The sequence below is a fragment of the Hypanus sabinus genome, chromosome 9 (assembly GCF_030144855.1).
Source record: "Hypanus sabinus isolate sHypSab1 chromosome 9, sHypSab1.hap1, whole genome shotgun sequence".
Classification (NCBI taxonomy): Eukaryota; Metazoa; Chordata; class Chondrichthyes; order Myliobatiformes; family Dasyatidae; genus Hypanus; species Hypanus sabinus.
Genome location: NC_082714.1, coordinates 7,469,235 through 7,490,641, shown reverse-complemented (window position 1 = coordinate 7,490,641; position 21,407 = coordinate 7,469,235). Strand labels below are relative to the sequence as shown.

Below are 21,407 nucleotides of genomic sequence, written 5' to 3'. Positions count from 1 at the left end.
AAACACCACTTCTATATCTTCTTCCTCCAGCTCCCTTAAACTTCCCCCTTTCACCTTAAATGCATGCCATTTAATATTTGACATTTCTACCTTAGGAAAAGAAAGATTCTGACTACTTCAGGGGCTCCCAAACTTTTTTAGGCCATAGACCATTACCATTAAACAAGGGATCCATGGATCCCAGTTTGGGAACCACTGGTCTATCCTATCTAAGGATTTTACAAACTTCTGTCAGGTCAATCTCCAGTGCTCCAGAGAAATAAAATTGTCCAACTTCTCCTTACAACTCATACTCTCTAATCTGGGCAGCACCCCGGTAAACCCTTTTCTGCACTCTTTCCAAAGCTTCCACATCCTTCCTATAATGGACCAACAGAACCACACACGATACTCCAAGTGCAGCCTAACTAAAGCTTTACACAGCTACAGCATGTCTTCTTTGATCTTATACTCAATGCACCATCCAATGAAAGGTAAGCATGCTGTTTGTCTTCGTTACTACCCTATCTACTTGCATGGCCTTCTGGAAGAACAATGCTTGCTCAAGTCTCACTAAATTGGCATCCATCATGAAGCAACCTCATCATTGGGGACATGTCCAACTTCTCATCACTTCCATCAGGAGGAGGTACAGGAGCCCCAAGACTCACTCACAACAATTCAGGAAGAACTTCTTCCCTCTGCCAACAGATTTCTGAACTCTACCTCACTATTCCTCATTTGCACCAGCTATTTTTATGTCTTGCACTGAACTGCCGCCACAAAACAACAATTGTTTATGACACACACTCAGTGGCCACTTTATTAGGCATCTCCTAAATGCACGGTCACTAGAAAATCTGCAGGTGCTGGCAATCCAGAGTGACACACACAAGATGCTGGAGGAATTCAGCAGGTCAGGCAGCATCTATGGAGAAGAGTAAACAGTCGGCACTTCATCAGGACTTCACGTACGCTCATGGTCTTCTGCTGCTGTAGTCGATTTACTTCAAGGTTCAGTGTGTTGGGCATTCAGAGATGCTCTTCTGCACACCACTGTTGTAACACATGGTCAGTTGAGTTATTGGCACCTTCCTGTCAGCTTGAACCAGTCTGGCCATTCACCACTGACCTTTCTCACTAACGAGGCGTTTTCACCCACAGAACTGCCATTCACTGGATATTTTTCACACCATTCTCTGTAAACTCTAGAGACCGTTGTGTGTGAAAATCCCAGGAGATCAGTAGTTTCTGAGATAATCAAACCACCCCATCTGGCACCAACAATCATTCCATGGTCAAAGCCACTTAGATCACGTTTCCTCCCCCGTTCTGATGTTTGGTCTGAACAACAACTTCTATGTATTGAGTTGCTATTACTTGATTGCCTAATTAGTTGCATTAACGAACAGGTGCTTAGGTGTGCCTAATAAGGCGGCCATTGAATGTATGCCAGTGATAATAAACCTGATTCTGGCTTTGAATTCCAGTTCCTTTCAACCGGAATACGAATAATTGACCTTATGTCTCTCAAAGCTGAAAAGTTGAACTTCAATCGTTCTGCGTCCAGTTCTTAAAAGTCGCCCTGTTGTTGAACGAAATGTATCGAACTCTGGATTATCTGCGGGGAAATGCTTGATTTCAACTTGCCAGTGCCTGCTGGGTGACTCTCGTGTCCGTAAAAATTTGTAAAATATTCTCTTTAGATGTCGCGGACCCATCCAAGATCTTAGCAGTATCCTCACAGAACGCACGCCGATGTAATATTTGAAGTCAATTTGTTATGGAAGGACGTTTATGTCACCATGTTTCCCTTACGAATGGACTGCCTTTGAAAGGGGCTACGTCAGGTGAGCGGGGATATAAATAGCTCGAGATTATTAGCTGGCTAAGAAATTCAATAGCAGGTGAGGCGCGTGTATTTGATCCCGGCGACGTGACTCAAAGACGGTAAAGTAGTCGCCTTAATTAACCGCATATAAACCAGGTCTGCACCAGGTGCACACGCACAGAAGGGAGCCACTCGCATCTGGTGTAAAGGGAGGTCCCAGGTACAGTGAAGGTGAGGAACTCGAGGGTCGCGGAATAAATCTGCTCCCCGAGTTAGACCAAGTCCGTTTGCAAGAGGAATTTGAGAAGATCGGAGCTTCTGTCAGCTTTCTCTTGTTTAACTTTGTGCGTGCGTTCCGCTTTAAAGGGTTTTAGCTCCCCTGAACGAAAAGCTCAGAGAACGGGTCCCATTCAGTCAGGGCGGTTTGAGCAAAACGCTGACCGCGATTGTCATGAACATCAGTCTCTAGTTTTCCGAGATCGGTACGAGAAGCAAACAAAAAATATCCGGTGAGCGGCAGTTCTGTGGGTGAAGACGCCTTGTTAATGAGAGAGGTCAGAGGAGATCGGCCAGACTGGGTCAAGCTGACAAGAAGGCGACAGTAACTCAAATAACCACGCGTTACCACAGCGGTGTGCAGAAGAGCCTCTCACGACACGTTGAACCTGGAAATGGACGGGCTACTGAAGACCACGAACATACTCTCTGCGGCAACTTTGTTAGATAAAGGAGGTTTAGAAGGAATTGGTACTCCCGTAAGAACTATCCTTGGGGACAGGATATCAGGACCGGCAATGCAATGCGGTGTCGTGGCTTTCACACTAAGCTACCAACTCTTGCACGACCTGTTCTCTGACCCTTGCATTCAGAGGAGACCAGACCCTTTCCGTGCGCTCACGAAGTCACACGCGAAAGCTTGGGAGAAACTCGCGTCTTCTCAACGTAAAGGGGATACTAGTAAACGGCCAGTATTGTACAGAATGGGCCGGCTGGTCTCATCCTCTGCGAGATGGGGGAAGGCCGATGGGACGAGGCAGATTAATAGTTCAGCACGGACAGAAGGACCTGTTTCTGCGCTGTAATGTTCTATGATTCTGTTCCGATTAGCCATCAAGAGTAAATACTTAACTGTTTTACATTGGGAAGGCGAGGTCTTTTGAGATCAATGCGTAAGATTATGCCCGGCTGATTGCTTAATTTAATTTATTTACTTATTGAGGTGTAGCGCGGATTTGCCCCGAGGTGAATGTTTCAGTCCGTTACATGATGTTGGATTTATGAGTGTCTAGAGTTAGGGTGTCTCGAGGAGTGAGAGCAGAGTCTCTGAAACAGGGAGAGGGTGCGTGGGAGAGCGAGAAGGAGAGAGAGGGAGAGGGAGAGAGAGGGTGTGTTTTAGAGCGCGAGAGAGGGAGAGAGAGAGAGAGGGTGAGTGGGAGAGAGAGAGAGAGGGAGAGAGAGGGTGTGTGGGAGAGCGAGAGGGAGAGAGGGTGTGTGGGAGAGGGAGAGGGAGAGAGAGGGTGTGTGGGGGAGAGGGAGAGAGGGTGTGTTTTAGAGCGCGAGAGAGGGAGAGCGAGAGGGAGAGAGAGGGTGTGTGGAGGAGCGAGAGGGAGAGAGGGTGTGTGCGAGAGCGAGAGGGAGAGGGAGAGAGGGTGTGTGCGAGAGCGAGAGGGAGAGGGAGAGAGGGTGTGTGGGAGAGGGAGAGGGAGAGAGAGGGTGTGTGGGAGAGCGGGAGAGGGAGAGAGGGTGTGTTTTAGAGCGCGAGAGAGGGAGAGCGAGAGGGAGAGAGAGGGTGTGTGGAGGAGCGAGAGGGAGAGAGGGTGTGTGCGAGAGCGAGAGAGGGAGAGCGAGAGGGAGAGAGAGGGTGTGTGCGAGAGCGAGAGGGAGAGAGAGGGTGTATTTTAGAGCGCGAGAGAGGGAGAGAGAGGGAGAGCGAGAGGGAGAGAGAGGGTGTGTGGAAGGGAGAGAGAGGGTGTGTGGAAGAGCGAGAGGGAGAGAGAGGGTGTGTGGAAGGGAGAGAGAGGGTGTGTGGAAGAGCGAGAGGGAGAGAGAGGGTGTGTGCGAGAGCGAGAGGGAGAGAGAGGGTGTATTTTAGAGCGCGAGAGAGGGAGAGAGAGGGAGAGCGAGAGGGAGAGAGAGGGTGTGTGGAAGAGCGAGAGGGAGAGAGAGGGTGTGTGGAAGAGCGAGAGGGAGAGAGAGGGTGTGTGCGAGAGCGAGAGAGAGAGGACCGAAAGGACACGGTGAGTAAAACGGGAATGTTTGAGTGAGGCGGGGTGGGGGGAGGGCAGGATGTGCGAGAATAAGGCAGTGTGTGAGGGAGCGTGGTGGAGTGAGGTTGAAGGGACACGAGAGAGGAAGGGGGGTGTGAGAGAATGGAAGGCTGCCAGATGGTGTGAGGGGATGTGTGGGGAAATGGAAAGGCGAGGGAGAGGGTATAAGGTTTGTGCGAGATGGCGTGAAGGAGAGCGTAAGGAAACATGGGTTTGTGCGTGAAAAGGTTAAAGAGAGAGTGTGTGAGAGGGTAAAAAAGTTTGTGAGAGTGTGACAAAGTAAATATGTGGGAGAGTGTGTGGAGGAGGGTGAAGAGATACAATATGTGGGAGAGTGTGTGGAGGAGGGTAGAGAGATACAATATGTGGGAGAGTGTGTGGAGGGTGAAGAGATACAATATGTAGGAGAGTGAGTGTGGTGAAGAGATACAATATGTGGGAGAGTGTGTGAAGGAGGGTAGAGAGATACAATATGTGGGAGAGTGAGTGTGGTGAAGAGATACAATATGTGGGAGAGTGTGTGAAGGAGGGTAGAGAGATACAATATGTGGGAGAGTGTGGAGGAGGGTAAAGAGATACAATATGTAGGAGAGTGAGTGTGGTGAAGAGATACAATATGTGGGAGAGTGTGTGTGGAGGGTAGAGAGATACAATATGTGGGAGAGTGAGTGGAGGAGGGTAAAGAGATACAATATGTAGGAGAGTGAGTGTGGTGAAGAGATACAATATGTGGGAGAGTGTGTGAAGGAGGGTAGAGAGATACAATATGTGGGAGAGTGTGGAGGAGGGTAAAGAGATACAATATGTAGGAGAGAGTGTGGTGAAGAGATACAATATGTGGGAGAGTGTGTGTGGAGGGTAGAGAGATACAATATGTGGGAGAGTGAGTGGAGGAGGGTAAAGAGATACAATATGTAGGAGAGTGAGTGTGGTGAAGAGATACAATATGTGGGAGAGTGTGTGAAGGAGGGTAGAGAGATACAATATGTGGGAGAGTGAGTGTGGTGAAGAGATACAATATGTGGGAGAGTGTGTGAAGGAGGGTAGAGAGATACAATATGTGGGAGAGTGAGTGTGGTGAAGAGATACAATATGTGGGAGAGTGTGTGAAGGAGGGTAGAGAGATACAATATGTGGGAGAGTGAGTGTGGTGAAGAGATACAATATGTGGGAGAGTGTGTGAAGGAGGGTAGAGAGATACAATATGTGGGAGAGTGTGGAGGAGGGTAAAGAGATACAATATGTAGGAGAGTGAGTGTGGTGAAGAGATACAATATGTGGGAGAGTGTGTGTGGAGGGTAGAGAGATACAATATGTGGGAGAGTGTGTGTGGAGGGTAGAGAGATACAATATGTGGGAGAGTGAGTGGAGGAGGGTAAAGAGATACAATATGTAGGAGAGTGAGTGTGGTGAAGAGATACAATATGTGGGAGAGTGTGTGAAGGAGGGTAGAGAGATACAATATGTGGGAGAGTGTGGAGGAGGGTAAAGAGATACAATATGTAGGAGAGTGAGTGTGGAGGGTGAAGAGATACAATATGTGGGAGAGTGTGGAGGAGGGTAAAGAGATACAATATGTAGGAGAGTGAGTGTGGTGAAGAGATACAATATGTGGGAGAGTGTGTGAAGGAGGGTAGAGAGATACAATATGTGGGAGAGTGAGTGTGGTGAAGAGATACAATATGTGGGAGAGTGTGTGTGGAGGAGGGTAGAGAGATACAATATGTGGGAGAGTGTGTGTGGAGGGTAGAGAGATACAATATGTGGGAGAGTGTGTGTGGAGGGTGAAGAGATACAATATGTAGGAGAGTGAGTGGAGGAGGAGGGTGAAGAGATACAATATGTGGGAGAGTGTGTGTGGAGGGTAGAGAGATACAATATGTGGGAGAGTGTGTGTGGAGGGTGAAGAGATACAATATGTGGGAGAGTGTGGAGGAGGGTAAAGAGATACAATATGTGGGAGACTGAGTGGAGGAGGGTGAAGAGATACAATATGTGGGAGAGTGAGTGGAGGAGGGTGAAGAGATACAATATGTGGGAGAGTGTGTGTGGAGGGTAGAGAGATACAATATGTGGGAGAGTGTGTGGAGGAGGGTAGAGAGATACAATATGTGGGAGAGTGAGTGTGGAGGAGGGTAGAGAGATACAATATGTGGGAGAGTGTGTGGAGGAGGGTAAAGAGATACAATATGTAGGAGAGTGAGTGTGGTGAAGAGATACAATATGTGGGAGAGTGTGTGAAGGAGGGTGAAGAGATACAATATGTGGGAGAGTGAGTGTGGAGGAGAGTAGAGAGATACAATATGCGGGAGAGTGAGTGTGGAGGAGGGTAGAGAGATACAATATGTGGGAGAGTGAGTGTGGAGGGTGAAGAGATACAATATGTGGGAGAGTGTGTGTGGAGGAGGGTAGAGAGATACAATATGTGGGAGAGTGTGTGTGGAGGGTGAAGAGACACAATATGTGGGAGAGTGTGTGTGGAGGAGGGTAGAGAGATACAATATGTAGGAGAGTGAGTGTGGAGGGTGAAGAGATACAATATGTGGGAGTGTGTGTGTGAAGGAGGGTAGAGAGATACAATATGTGGGAGTGTGTGAGAGTCAAAAGTTCGAGCGTGAGAGTTTGTGACAGAGGGTAATGAGAGATGTGGGAGTGTATGTGTGTGTGAGAGAGGGTGGAGGGTATGTGAGAGAGAAATAGGGCTAAGCGAAAGAGTGTGACAGAGAATGTAAAGAGAGGCGGGAGACTGGGAGAGAGATAGAAACACGGGAAACCTACAGCACAATACAGGCCCTTCTGCCCACAATGCTGTGCCGAACATGTACGTACTTTAGAAATTACCTCTGGTTACCCGTAGCCCTCCATCTTTCTAAGCTCAATGTACCTGTCCAGGAGTCTCTTAAAAGACCCGACTATCCGTCTCCACCGCCGCCGCTGGCAGCCCATTCCAGTGTGTGAGGTATTGGTTTATTACTGTCACATGCATCGCGATACACAGTGCAGGGAGGTAGAATAAGATAAAAACAATAACAAGGCAGATTTCAGTGGGGATGACACCGAAAAAGTGTAGTGCAGCTAAACGATGAAGTGTAAGAACATAACTAGGTAGATCGGAAGGCCAAGAGTCCATTTTATCCCACAAGAATCTGATAACTGTGGGAGCTGCCCTCGAGCGTTCGGGCTTCTGTATCTTCTGACCGATAGGAGACGGCAGAAGAGGGTGGATGGGGTCTTTGATTATGCTGGCTGCTTTACAGAGGGAGAGAGGTGCCGGAGACGGTGAGGGAGTATATGAGAGAGTGAGTGTGCGAAGAGGTGAAGCGAGAGAGGTTTAGAGCCGGTAGCAGGGAAAATGTCTTCAATCCCTCTTGTGTTTGATTCCTCAGCCGGTTCAGAATGGAAGTCACCGATTTTCTGTCCATTGCTGACATCTCCAGCGCGCTCAAGGAGTGTCAAGGTAACGTGTACCCCGTGTGGCAGCGTCGGGGTCCCGGCTGACAGGCGGATTGCGGCTCTGATGCTCTCTGTCTTGTTTCGCAGCCAAAGAGTCCTTTAACTGCAAAAAGTTCTTCCGGACCTGTGGCCTGTCTAAAAAAACCGCCGAAGAAATCAGGAAAGTTTTCAGGGCCATTGACGACGACAACAGCGGTTTTATCGAAGAAGATGAATTAAAGTAAGACACCCCTTACCCAGGCTCCCTTTTAACTTCTCTGCATGGGATACTAAGGAGCAGGCTGTTGAATTTTAAACACAAGAGATTCTGCAGATGCTGGAAATACAGAGACACCTGCACAAAGTGCTGGAGGATCTCAGTAGGGTCCGTCACCATCCATGTCTATTCCTCTCCGTAGATGCTGCCTGACCTGCTGAGTTCATCCAGTAGTCCATGCTGTCTGATTTTCTGCCTACCGGTACCCGGACCATGTCCTCTCTCCACCTCTCCCCCCCCCACCCCCGGTACCCGGACCATCTCCTCTCTCCACCTCCCCCCCCCCCCACACCCAGTACCCAGACCATCTCCTCTCTCCACCTCCCCCACACCCAGTACCCAGACCATCTCCTCTCTCCACCTCCCCCACCCCCACCCCCGGTACCCAGACCATCTCCTCTCTCCACCTCCCCCACCACCCCAAGTACCCGGACCATCTCCTCTCTCCACCTCCCCTCCCCCCACTCCCGGTACCCGGACCATCTCCTCTCTCCACCTCCCCCCCCCCCCCCCACACCCAGTACCGGGACCATCTCCTCTCTCCACCTCCCCCCCACCACCCCCGGTACCCAGACCATCTCCTCTCTCCACCTCCCACCCCCCACACCCAGTACCGGGACAATATACACTCTCCACCCCCCACACCCAGTACCCGGACCATCTCCTCTCTCCACCTCCCCCCCCACCACCCCCGGTACCCAGACCATCTCCTCTCTCCACCTCCCCCACCACCCCAAGTACCCGGACCATCTCCTCTCTCCACCTCCCCCCCCACCACCCCCGGTACCCGGACCATCTCCTCTCTCCACCTCCCCCCCCCCCACACCGGGTACCCGGACCATCTCCTCTCTCCACCTCCCCCCCCCACCACCCCCGGTACCCGGACCATCTCCTCTCTCCACCTCTCCCCCACCACCCCCGGTACCCGGACCATCTCCTCTCTCCACCTCCCCCCCCCACACCCAGTACCCAGACCATATCCTCTCTCCATGTCCACCCCACCCCCAGTACCAAGACCATATCCTCTCTCCCTCTCCACCCCCAGTACCCGGACCATATCCTCTCTCCATGTCCACCCCACCCCCAGTATCCGGAACATATCCTCTCTCCATCTCCCCACCACCACCACTACCCGGACTATATCCTCTCTCTACCCACCCACCTCCGTATCTGGACCATATCCTCTCTCCATCTCCAAACCCCACCCCCACCCCCAGTATCTGGACCATATCCTTTCTCCTTCTCCACCCCCCACCCACAGTACCCATACCATATCCTCTCTCCATACTCCAATCCCCAGTACCTGGACCATATCCTCTCTCCATCTCCACCCACCCCCAGTACCTGGACCATATTCTCTCTCCACACCCCCCCCAACCTCAGAATCCGGGCCATATTCTCCCTCCACCCCCCACCCCCAGTACCCAGACCATATCCTCTCTCCACCACCCCCACCCTCAGTTCCCAGACCATATCCTCTCCCCCCACCCCCAGTATTTGGTCCATATCCACTCTCCCTCTCCCCCCACCCCCAGTACCCAGACCATATCTATACATCTCCCCCCCAACCCCAGTACCCAGATCATATCCTCTCTCCATCTCCAGCCCCCACCCCCAGAACCCAGACAATATCCTCTCTCCACCTCCCCCCCCACACCCAATACCCAGACCATATCCTCTTTCCACCTCCCCACCCCCAGTACCCACACCATATTCGCTCTTCACCTCCCCCCCCCCCCCACCATCCCCTTTACCCGGACCATGTCCCCTCCCCATCACCACCCACCCACAGAACCCGGACCATATCCTCTCTCCATCTCCCCCCCACCCCCAGTACCCAGACCGTATCTATACATCTCCCCCCCACCCCCAGTACCCAGACCATATCCTCTCTCTCCCCCCAACCCCAGTACCCGCACCATATCCTCTCTCCACCTCCCCCTCACCCCCAGTACCCAGACCATATCCTCTCTGCACACACCCCATCCCCGGTACCCAGACCATATCCTCTCTCCCCCCCACCACCAGTACCCGGACCATATCCTCTCTGCACTAACCACACCCCCGGTACCCAGACCATATCCTCTCTCCACACCTCCCACCCCCAGTACACAGACCATATCTTCACTCCACCCCCCACCCCCAGTATCCGGGACTTATCCTCCCTCCACCTCCCCCCCCCCCCCACCTCCAGTACCCGGACCATATCCTCTCTCCATGTCCACCCCACCCCCAGTACCAAGACCATATCCTCTCTCCCCCTCCACCCCCAGTACCCGGACCATATCCTCTCTCCATGTCCACCCCACCCCCAGTATCCGGAACATATCCTCTCTCCATCTCCCCACCACCACCACTACCCGGACTATATCCTCTCTCTACCCACTCACCTCCGTATCTGGACCATATCCTTTCTCCTTCTCCACCCCCCACCCCCAGTACCCATACCATATCCTCTCTCCATACTCCAATCCCCAGTACCTGGACCATATCCTCTCTCCATCTCCACCCACCCCCAGTACCTGGACCATATTCTCTCTCCACACCCCCCCCAACCTCAGAATCCGGGCCATATTCTCCCTCCACTCCCCACCCCCAGTACACAGACCATATCCCCTACCCACCTCCAGTACCCAGACCATATCCTCTCTCGAACTCCCCCCCCCACCTCCAATACCTGGACCATACCCCTCCCCACCCCCACCCTCAGTTCCCGAACCATATCCCCTCTCCACCCCACCCACCCCCAGTACCTAGACCATATCCTCTCTCCACCACCCCCACCCTCAGTTCCCAGACCATATCCTCTCCCCCCACCCCCAGTATTTGGTCCATATCCACTCTCCCTCTCCCCCCACCCCCAGTACCCAGACCATATCTATACATCTCCCCCCCAACCCCAGTACCCAGATCATATCCTCTCTCCATCTCCAGCCCCCACCCCCAGAACCCAGACAATATCCTCTCTCCACCTCCCCCCCCCACACCCAATACCCAGACCATATCCTCTTTCCACCTCCCCACCCCCAGTACCCACACCATATTCGCTCTTCACCTCCCCCCCCCCACCATCCCCTTTACCCGGACCATGTCCCCTCCCCATCACCACCCACCCACAGAACCCGGACCATATCCTCTCTCCATCTCCCCCCCACCCCCAGTACCCAGACCGTATCTATACATCTCCCCCCCACCCCCAGTACCCAGACCATATCCTCTCTCCACCTCCCCCCCCCCCCCCCAACACCAGTACCCAGACCATATCCACTCTCAACTCCCCACCCCCATACCCGGACCATATACGCTCTCCACCTAAACCCCACCCCCAGTACCTGGACCATATCCTCTCTCCATATCCCCCCACCCCCAGTACCCGGACCATATCATCTCTCCATCTCCCCCCACCCCCAGTACCTGGACCATATCATCTCTCCATCTCCCCCCACCCCCAGTACCTGGACCACATCTATACTGCTCCCCCCCCCTACCCCCAGTACCCGGACCATATCATCTCTCCATCTCCCCCCACCCCCAGTACCTGAACCATATTCTCCCCCCGCACCCACCGAACCCAGACCATATCCTCTTTCCATCTCCCCACCCCCAGTATCCGGACCATAACCTCTCTCCACACCCCGCACCCCCAGGACCCAGACCATATCCTCTCTGCACCCTCCACCACCAGTACCCGGACCATATCCTCTGTCCACTCCCCACCCCCAGTACCTGGACCATATTCTCTCTCCAGACCCCCCCAACCTCAGAATCCGGGCCATATTCTCCCTCCACCCCCCACCCCCAGTACCCAGACCATATCCTCTCTGCACCCCCCACCCCCAGTACCCGAACCATATCCTCTCTCCAACTCCACCCCCCACCCCCAGTACCCGGACCATATCCACTCTCCACCTCCCCACCCCCAGTACCCAGACCATATCCCCCCTCCACACCCCCCACCCCCAGTACCCGGACAATATCCTCTCTCCACACCCCCCACCCACAGTACCCAGACCATATCCTCACTCCATCCCCCACCCCAAGTATCTGGGCCGTATCCTTTCTCCACCTCCGCCCCACCCCCAGTACCTAAACCATATCCTCTCTCCACCAACCCCAATCCCAGTTCCCGAACCATATCCACTCTCCACACCCCACCCCCAGTATTTGGAGCATGTACTCTCTCCATCTCTCCCCCCCCCCACCACCAGTACCCGGACCATATCCTCTCTCCACCCACCCACCTCCGTATCTGGACCATATCCTCTCGCCATCTCCACCCCCCACCCCCAATATCCGGACCATAACCTCTCTCCTTCTACACCCCCCACCCCCAGTACACAGACCATATACTCTCTGCACACCCCACCCCCAGTAACCGGGCCATATCCTCTCTCTGTCTCCCCCAACCAACCCCAGTACACAAACCATATCCTCTCTCCACACTCCAACCCCCAGTACCCGGACCATATCCACACCCCACCCCCAGTAACCGGGCCATATCCTCTCTCTGTCTCCCCCAACCAAACCCAGTACACAAACCATATCCTCTCTCCACACTCCAACCCCCAGTACCCGGGCCATATCCTCTCTCTGTCTCCCCCAACCAACCCCAGTACACAAACCATATCCTCTCTCCAACTCCACCCCCCACCCCCAGTACCCGGACCATATCCACTCTCCACCTCCCCACCCCCAGTACCCGGACCATATCCCCCCTCCACACCCCCCACCCACAGTACCCAGACCATATCCTCACTCCATCCCCCCACCCCAAGTATCCGGGCCGTATCCTCTCTCCACCTTCGCCCCACCCCCAGTACCCAGACCATATCCTCTCTGCACACACCCCACCCCCGGTACCCAGACCATATCCTCTCTCCCCCCCACCACCAGTACCCGGACCATATCCTCTCTGCACTAACCACACCCCCAGTACCCAGACCATATCCTCTCTCCACACCTCCCACCCCCAGTACACAGACCATATCTTCACTCCACCCCCCACCCCCAGTATCCGGGACTTATCCTCCCTCCACCTCCCCCCCCCCCACCTCCAGTACCCGGACCATATCCTCTCTCCATGTCCACCCCACCCCCAGTACCAAGACCATATCCTCTCTCCCCCTCCACCCCCAGTACCCGGACCATATCCTCTCTCCATATCCCCCCACCCCCAGTACCTGGACCATATCATCTCTCCATCTCCCCCCACCCCCAGTACCTGGACCATATCATCTCTCCATCTCCCCCCACCCCCAGTACCTGGACCACATCTATACTGCTCCCCCCCCCACCCCCAGTACCTGGACCATATCATCTCTCCATCTCCCTCCACCCCCAGTACCTGAACCATATTCTCCCCCCGCACCCACCGAACCCAGACCATATCCTCTTTCCATCTCCCCACCCCCAGTATCCGGACCATAACCTCTCTCCACACCCCGCACCCCCAGGACCCAGACCATATCCTCTCTGCACCCTCCACCACCAGTACCCGGACCATATCCTCTGTCCACTCCCCACCCCCAGTACCTGGACCATATTCTCTCTCCAGACCCCCCAACCTCAGAATCCGGGCCATATTCTTCCTCCACCCCCCACCCCCAGTACCCAGACCATATCCTCTCTGCACCCCCCACCCCCAGTACCCGAACCATATCCTCTCTCCAACTCCACCCCCCACCCCCAGTACCCGGACCATATCCACTCTCCACCTCCCCACCCCCAGTACCTAGACAATATCCTCTCTCCACACCCCCCACCCACAGTACCCAGGCCATATCCTCACTCCATCCCCCACCCCAAGTATCCGGGCCGTATCCTCTCTCCACCTCCGCCCCACCCCCAGTACCTAAACCATATCCTCTCTCCACCAACCCCAATCCCAGTTCCCGAACCTATCCACTCTCCACACCCCACCCCCAGTATTTGGAGCATGTACTCTCTCCATCACCCCCCCCCCCCACCACCAGTACCCGGACCATATCTTCTCTCCACCCACCCACCTCCGTATCTGGACCATATCCTCTCGCCATCTCCACCCCCCACCCCCAATATCCGGACCATAACCTCTCTCCTTCTACACCCCCCACCCCCAGTACACAGACCATATACTCTCTGCACACCCCACCCCCAGTAACCGGGCCATATCCTCTCTCTGTCTCCCCCAAGCAACCCCAGTACACAAACCATATCCTCTCTCCACACTCCAACCCCCAGTACCCGGGCCATATCCTCTCTCTGTCTCCCCCAACCAACCCCAGTACACAAACCATATCCTCTCTCCAACTCCACCCCCCACCCCCAGTACCCGGACCATATCCACTCTCCACCTCCCCACCCCCAGTACCCGGACCATATCCCCCCTCCACACCCCCCACCCCCGGTACCCGGACCATATCCTCTCTCCAACTCCACCCCCCACCCCCAGTACCCGGACCATATCCTCTCTCCAACTCCACCCCCCACCCCCAGTACCCGGACCATATCCACTCTCCACCTCCCCACCCCCAGTACCCGGACCATATCCCCCCTCCACACCCCCCACCCCCGGTACCCGGACAATATCCTCTCTCCACACCCCCCACCCACAGCACCCAGACCATATCCTCACTCCATCCCCCACCCCAAGTATCCAGGCCGTATCCTCTCTCCACCTCCCCCCCCCACCACCAGTACCTGGACCATATCCTCTCTCCACCCACCCACCTCCGTATCTGGACCATATCCTCTCGCCATCTCCACCCCCCACCCCCAGTACACAGACCATATACTCTCTGCACACCCCACCCCCAGTAACCGGGCCATATCCTCTCTCTGTCTCCCCCAAGCAACCCCAGTACACAAACCATATCCTCTCTCCACACTCCAACCCCCAGTACCCGGACCATATCCTCTCTCCACACTCCAACCCCCAGTACTGGGACCATATCCTCTCTCCACCTCCCCCCCACCCCCAATACACAGACCATATCCTCTCTCCACTCCCCCCACCCCCAGTACCCGGACCATATCCTCTCTCCATCTCCCCACAACCCCAGTGCCCGGACCATGTCCTCTCTCTGCAACCCCACCCCAGGTACCCGGACCATATCCTCTCTCCCCATCCCCCCACCCCCAGTATTTGGACCATATCCTCTCTCCATCTCCTCCCCACCCCCAGTATTTGGACCATATCCTCTCTCCATCTCCTCCCCACCCCCAGTATTTGGACCATATCCTCTCTCCATCTCCTCCCCACCCCCAGTATCCAGAGAACATCCTCTCTCGACCTCCCATTCGCAGTACCCAGACCATATCCTCTCTCCATCCCCCCCCCCAACCCCAGTATCCGGAACATATCGTCTCTCCATTTCCACCCCCCCACTCACAGTACCCAAATGATATCCTCTCTCTCACCCTCCACCTCCAGTATATGGACCATATCCTCTCTCCGTCTCCCCCCCCCCCACCCCCAGTACCAGGACCATATCCTCTCTCCTTCTCCACCCCCCACCCCGAAGTACCCAGACCATATCCTCTCTCCACCCCCCCACCCCCAGTACCCGGACCATATCCTCTCTCCACCCCCCACTCCCAGTATCCGGGCCTTATCCTCTATCCACCACCCCCACTCCCAGTTCCCGGACCATATCCTCTCTCGCCCCCTTACCCACAGTATCTGGACCATATCCTCTCTCCACTCCCCCACCCCAAGTACCTAGACCATATCCTCTCTCCAACACCCCCACCCCCATTATACGGACCATATCCTCTCTCCAACCCCCCCCCCAACCCCAGTATCCGGAACATATCCTCTCTCCATTCCCACCCCCCAGTCCCAGTACCCAGATGATATCCTCTCTCTATCTCACCCTCCACCTCCAGTATATGGACCATATCCTCTCTCCGTCTCCCCCCCCCCCCACCCCCAGTACCCGGACCAGATCCTCTCTCCATCTCCCCCTAACCCCAGTACCGGCACCATATCCTCTCTCCACATCCCCCACCACAGTACACAGACCATATCCTCTCTCCACATCACCCACCCCCAGAACCCAGATCATATCCACTCTCCAACTCCCGCCCCCCCACCTCCAATACCTGGACCATATCCGCTCCACACCCCCACCCTCAGTTCCTGAACCATACCCTCTCTCCACTCCCCCGCCCCCAGTATTTGGACCATATCCTCTCTCCACTCCCCCACCCCCAGTATTTGGACCATATCCTCTCTCCATCTCCCCCCTCCCCCACCACCAGTACCCAGACCATATCTCCTCCCCACCCCCACCCTCAGTTCCTGAACCATATCCTCTCTCCACTCCCCCACCCCCAGAACCCTGACCATATACTCACTCCACCCCCCACCCCCAGTACACAGACCATATCCTCTCTCCACATCACCCGCCTCCAGAACCCAGATCATATCCTACCTCCACCCCCCACCCCCAGTATGTGGGCCTTATCCTCTCTCCACCACCCCCACTTCCAGTTCCCGGACCATCTACTCTCTTCCCCCCCCCCCTCACCCCCAGTATTTGGACCATATCCTCTCTCCACACTCCAACCCCCAGTACCGGGACCATATCCTCTCTCCACCAACCCCCCACCCCCAATACACAGACCATATCCTCTCTCCACCTCCCCCGCCAACCCCAATACGCAGACCATATCCTCTCTCCATCTCCCCACCCCCAGTACCTGGACCATTTCCTCTCTGCACTAACCCCAACCCCAGTACCCGGAACATATTCTCTCTCCACACCCCCCACCTCCAGTACCCAGACCATATCCACTCTCCAACTCCCGCCCCCCCCAGCTCCAATACCTGGACCATATCCGCTCCCCACCCCCACCCTCAGTTCCCGAACCATATCTTCTCTCCATTCCCCCACCTCCAGTATTTGGACCATATCCTCTCTCCATCTCCCCCCTCCCCCACAACCAGTACCCGGACCATATCTCCTCCCCACCCCCACCCTCATTTCCTGAACCCTATCCTCTCTCCACTCCCCCACCCCAAGTACCTAGACCATATCCTCTCTCCACCAACCCCATTCCCAGTTCCCGGACCATATGCACTCTCCCCCTCACCCCACCCCCAGTATTTGGACCATATCCTCTCTCCATCTCCTCCCCACCCCCAGTATTTGGACCATATCCTCTCTCCACTCCCCACCCACAGTACATGGAGAATATCCTCTCTCCACAACCCCCCATCCCCATTATATGGACCATATCCTCTCTCCAACACCCCCCCCCCCAACCCCAGTATCCGGAACATATCCTCTCTCCATTTCCACCCCCCACTCCCAGTACCCAGATGATATCCTCTCTCTATCCCACCCTCCACCTCCAGTATATGGACCTTATCCTCTCTCCGTCTCCCCCCCCCCCCCACCCCCAGTACCCGGACCAGATCCTCTCTCTACATCCTCCACCACAGTACACAGACCATATCCTCTCTCCACATCACCCACCCCCAGAACCCAGATCATATCCTACCTCCACCCCCCACCCCCAGTATGTGGGCCTTATCCTCTCTCCACCACCCCCACTTCCAGTTCCCGGACCATCTACTCTCTCCCCCCACCTCACCCCAGTATTTGGACCATATCCCCTCTCCATCTCCCGCCCCCACCCCCAGAACTCTGACCATATCCTCTCTCCATCTCCCCCCCACCCCCAATACCCAGACCATATCCTCTCTCCATCTCCCCACCCCCAGTACCTGGACCATTTCCTCTCTGCACTAACCGCACACCCAGTACCCGGAACATATCCTCTCTCCACACCCCCCACCCCCCACCTCCAATACCTGGACCATATCCGCTCTCCACCCCCACCCTCAGTTCCCGAACCATATCCTCTCTCCACTCCCCCACCTCCAGTATTTGGACCATATCCTCTCTCCATCTCCCCCCTCCCCCACCACCAGTACCCGGACCATATCTCCTCCCCACCCCCACCCTCAGTTCCTAGACCATATCCTCTCTCCACCAACCCCATTCCCAGTTCCCGGACCATATGCACTCTTCCCCTCACCCCAACCCCAGTATTTGGACCATATCCTCTCTCCATCTCCTCCCCACCCCCAGTATCTGGAACACATCCTCTCTCCACTTCCCATCCATGCCCTGTACCCAGACCATCTCCTCTCTCCACTCCCCACCCACAGTACGTGGAGAATATCCTCTCTCCACACCCCCCCACCCCCATTATACGGTCCATATCTTCTTTCCAACTCCCCCCCCCCCCCCCAACCCCAGTACCTGGACCATATCCTCTCTCCATTTCCACTGCCCACTCCCAGAACCCAGATGATATCCTCTCTCCATCTCCCCCCCCCCCCCCCACCACCAGTGCCAGGACCATATCCTCTCTCCATCTCCCCCCCACCTCCAGTATCTGGAGAACATCCTCTCTTGACCTCCCATTCCCAGTATCCAGACCATATCCTCTGTCCATCTCCCCCCACCCCCAGGACCCAGACCATATCCTCTCTCCACTCCCCATCCACAGACAATATTCTCTCTCCACATCCCACAGCCCCATTATACGGACCATATCCTCTCTCCAACCCACCCCCCAACCCCAGTATCTGGAACATATCCTCTCTCCATTTCTACCACCCACTCCCAGTACCCAGATGATATCCTCTCTCTATCTCACCCTCCACCTCCAGTATATGGACCATATCCTCTCTCCATCCCCTCCCCAAGTACCTAGAACATATTCTCTCTCCACCAACCCCATTCCCAGTTCCCGGACCATATGCACTCTCCCCCTCCCCCCACCCCCAGTATTTGGACCATATCCTCTCTCCATCTCCTCCCCACCCCCAGTATCCGGAACATATCCTCTCTCCACTCCCCACCCAAGGTACATGGAGAATATCCTCTCTCCACACCTCCCCACCCCCATTATACGGACCATATCCTCTCTCCAACCCCCCCCCCGCCAACCCCCAGTACCTGGACCAGATCCGCTCTCCACATCCCCCACCGCAGTACACAGACCATATCCTCTCTCCACATCACCCACCACCAGAACCCAGACCATATCCTACCTCCACCCCCCACCCCCAGTATGTGGGCCTTATCCTCTCTCCACCACCCCCACTCCCAGTTCCCGGACCATCTACTCTCTCCTCCCCCCCTCAACCCCAGTATTTGGACCATATCCTCTCTCCATCTCCCCCCACCACCACCAGTGCCAGGACCATATCCTCTCTCCATCTCCCCCCCAACTCCAGTATCTGGAGAACATCCTCTCTCGACCTCCCATTCCCAGTAACCGGACCATATCCTCTCTCCATCTCCCCCCCCCCCCAACCCCAGTATCTGGAACATATCCTGTCTCCATTTCCATCCCCCACTCCCAGTACCCGAATGATATCCTCTCTCTGTCTCACCCTTTACCTCCAGTATATGGACCATATCCTCTCTCCATCTCCCCCACCCCAAGTACCTAGAACATATTCTCTCTCCACCAACTCCACTCCCAGTACCCAGATGATATCCTCTCTCTATCTCACCCTCTACCTCCAGTATACGGACCATATCCTCTCTCCATCTCCCCCCACCCCCAGTACCCGGACCATATGCTCTCTCCATCTCCCCCCACCCCCAATACCCGGACCATATCCTCTCTCCAAACCCCCCCCCCCCCAACCCCAGTATCTGGAACATATCCTCTCTCCATTCCCAACCCCCACTCATTGTACCCGGATGATATCCTCTCTATCTCACCCTTCACCTCCAGTATACGGACCATATCCTGTGTCCATCTCCCCCCACCCCCAGTACCCAGACCATATCCTCTCTCCACTCCCCACACCCCCAATGCCCGGACCATATACTCATTCCATCTCTCCACCCTCAGTACCTGGACCATATCCTCTCACCACACCCCCCTCCCCCGGTACCCGGACCATATCCTCTCTCCACTCCCCACACCCCCAATGCCCGGACCATATACTCATTCCATCTCTCCACCCTCAGTACCTGGACCATATCCTCTCACCACATCCCCCTCCCCCGGTACCCGGACCATATCCTCTCACCACATCCCCCTCCCCCGGTACCCGGACCATATCCTCTCTCCACACCCCCCACCCCCAGTATCCGGGCCTTATCCTCTCTCCACCTCCCCCCCCCCACCCCCAATACCCAGACCATAACCCCTCCCCACCCCGTACCCAGACCATATCCTCTCTCCAACTCCCCCCCACCTCCAATACCTGGACCATATACCCTCCCCATCCCCACCCTCAGTTCCCGAACCATATCCTCTCTCCACTCCCCCACCCCCAGTACCCAGATCATATCCTCTCTCCACACACCCCACCCCCATTATATGGACCATATCCTCTCTCCAACCCCCCCCCCACCCCAGTATCCGGAACATATCCTCTCTCCATTTCCACCCCCCACTCCCAGTACCCAGATGATATCCTCTCTATCTCAACCTCCACCTCCAGTATATGGACAATATGCTCTCTCTGTCATCCCCCCCCCACTCCCAGTACCTGGACCAGATCCTCTCTCCATCTCCCCCCCCCCACCACTAGTATCCGGACCATATCCTCTCTCCATCTCCCTCCGAACCCCAGTACCCGGATGATATCCTCTCTCTATCTCACCCTCTACCTCCAGTATAAGGACCTTATCCTCTCTCTGTCTCCCCCCCCCACCCCCAGTACCTAGACCATATCCTCTCTCCATTTCCACTGCCCACTCCCAGTACCCAAATGATATCCTCTCTCTATCTCACCCTCCACCTCCAATATATGGGCCTTATCCTCTCTCCATCTCCCCCCCCACCCCCAGTACCCAGACCATATCCTCTCTCCACCCCCCCCCCCACCCCAAGTACACGGACCATCTCCTCTCTCCGCACCCCCCACCCCCGATACCTGGACTTTATCCTCTCTCCACCACCCCCACTCCCAGTTCCCGGACCATATCCTCTCTCACCCCCTCACCCACAGTATCTGGACCATCTCCTCTCTCCACCTCCCCCCCACCCCCAGTACCCAGACCATATCCTCTCTCCACTCCCCACCCACAGTGCACGGACCATATCCTCTCTCCAAACCCCCCTTCCCAACCCTAGTATCTGGAACATATCCTCTCTCCATTCCCACCCCCCACTCCCAGTACCCAGATGATATCCTCTCTCTATCTCACCCTCCACCTCCAGTATGTGGACCTTATCCTCTCTCCATCTCCCCCCCCCCCCCACCCCCAGTACCCGGACCAGATCCTCTCTCTACATCCTCCACCACAGTACACAGACCATATCCTCTCTCCACATCACCCACCCCCAGAACCCAGATCATATCCTACCTCCACCCCCCACCCCCAGTATGTGGGCCTTATCCTCTCTCCACCACCCCCACTTCCAGTTCCCGGACCATCTACTCTCTCCCCCCACCTCACCCCAGTATTTGGACCATATCCCCTCTCCATCTCCCGCCCCCACCCCCAGAACTCTGACCATATCCTCTCTCCATCTCCCCCCCACCCCCAATACCCAGACCATATCCTCTCTCCATCTCCCCACCCCCAGTACCTGGACCATTTCCTCTCTGCACTAACCGCACACCCAGTACCCGGAACATATCCTCTCTCCACAC

General features: G+C 55.4%; 2 protein-coding genes across 7 annotated transcripts in view; one reads left to right on the top strand and one right to left on the bottom strand.

Moving 5' to 3' along the window:
- The first annotated feature begins 1,761 nt into the window (after positions 1-1,761).
- LOC132399070 (parvalbumin, thymic CPV3-like) overlaps positions 1,762-21,407 on the top strand; it is a 44,296-nt gene continuing 24,650 nt past the window's right edge. The window contains exons 1-4 of one of the 6 annotated variants that reach the window (XM_059979013.1): positions 3,850-3,977; positions 4,034-4,047; positions 7,464-7,534; positions 7,618-7,750. In XM_059979013.1, the coding sequence (XP_059834996.1) occupies positions 7,474-7,534; positions 7,618-7,750 (194 nt within the window). In that variant the 5' untranslated portion in view covers positions 3,850-3,977; positions 4,034-4,047; positions 7,464-7,473. Of the gene's footprint in view, positions 1,830-1,878; positions 2,042-2,775; positions 2,889-3,849; positions 4,048-7,012; positions 7,037-7,463; positions 7,535-7,617; positions 7,751-21,407 lie in introns of those variants that run through there. The other 5 variants (XM_059979010.1, XM_059979011.1, XM_059979009.1 and 2 more) reach the window with 5 other exon arrangements.
- On the bottom strand, positions 13,548-15,138 carry LOC132399069 (uncharacterized). The gene is made up of 2 exons (XM_059979007.1): positions 14,103-15,138; positions 13,548-13,683 (listed from the first exon to the last, which is right to left on the bottom strand). The coding sequence occupies exons 1-2, from the start codon at positions 15,136-15,138 to the stop codon at positions 13,571-13,573; spliced, it is 1,149 nt and encodes a 382-aa protein (XP_059834990.1). The 3' UTR covers positions 13,548-13,570.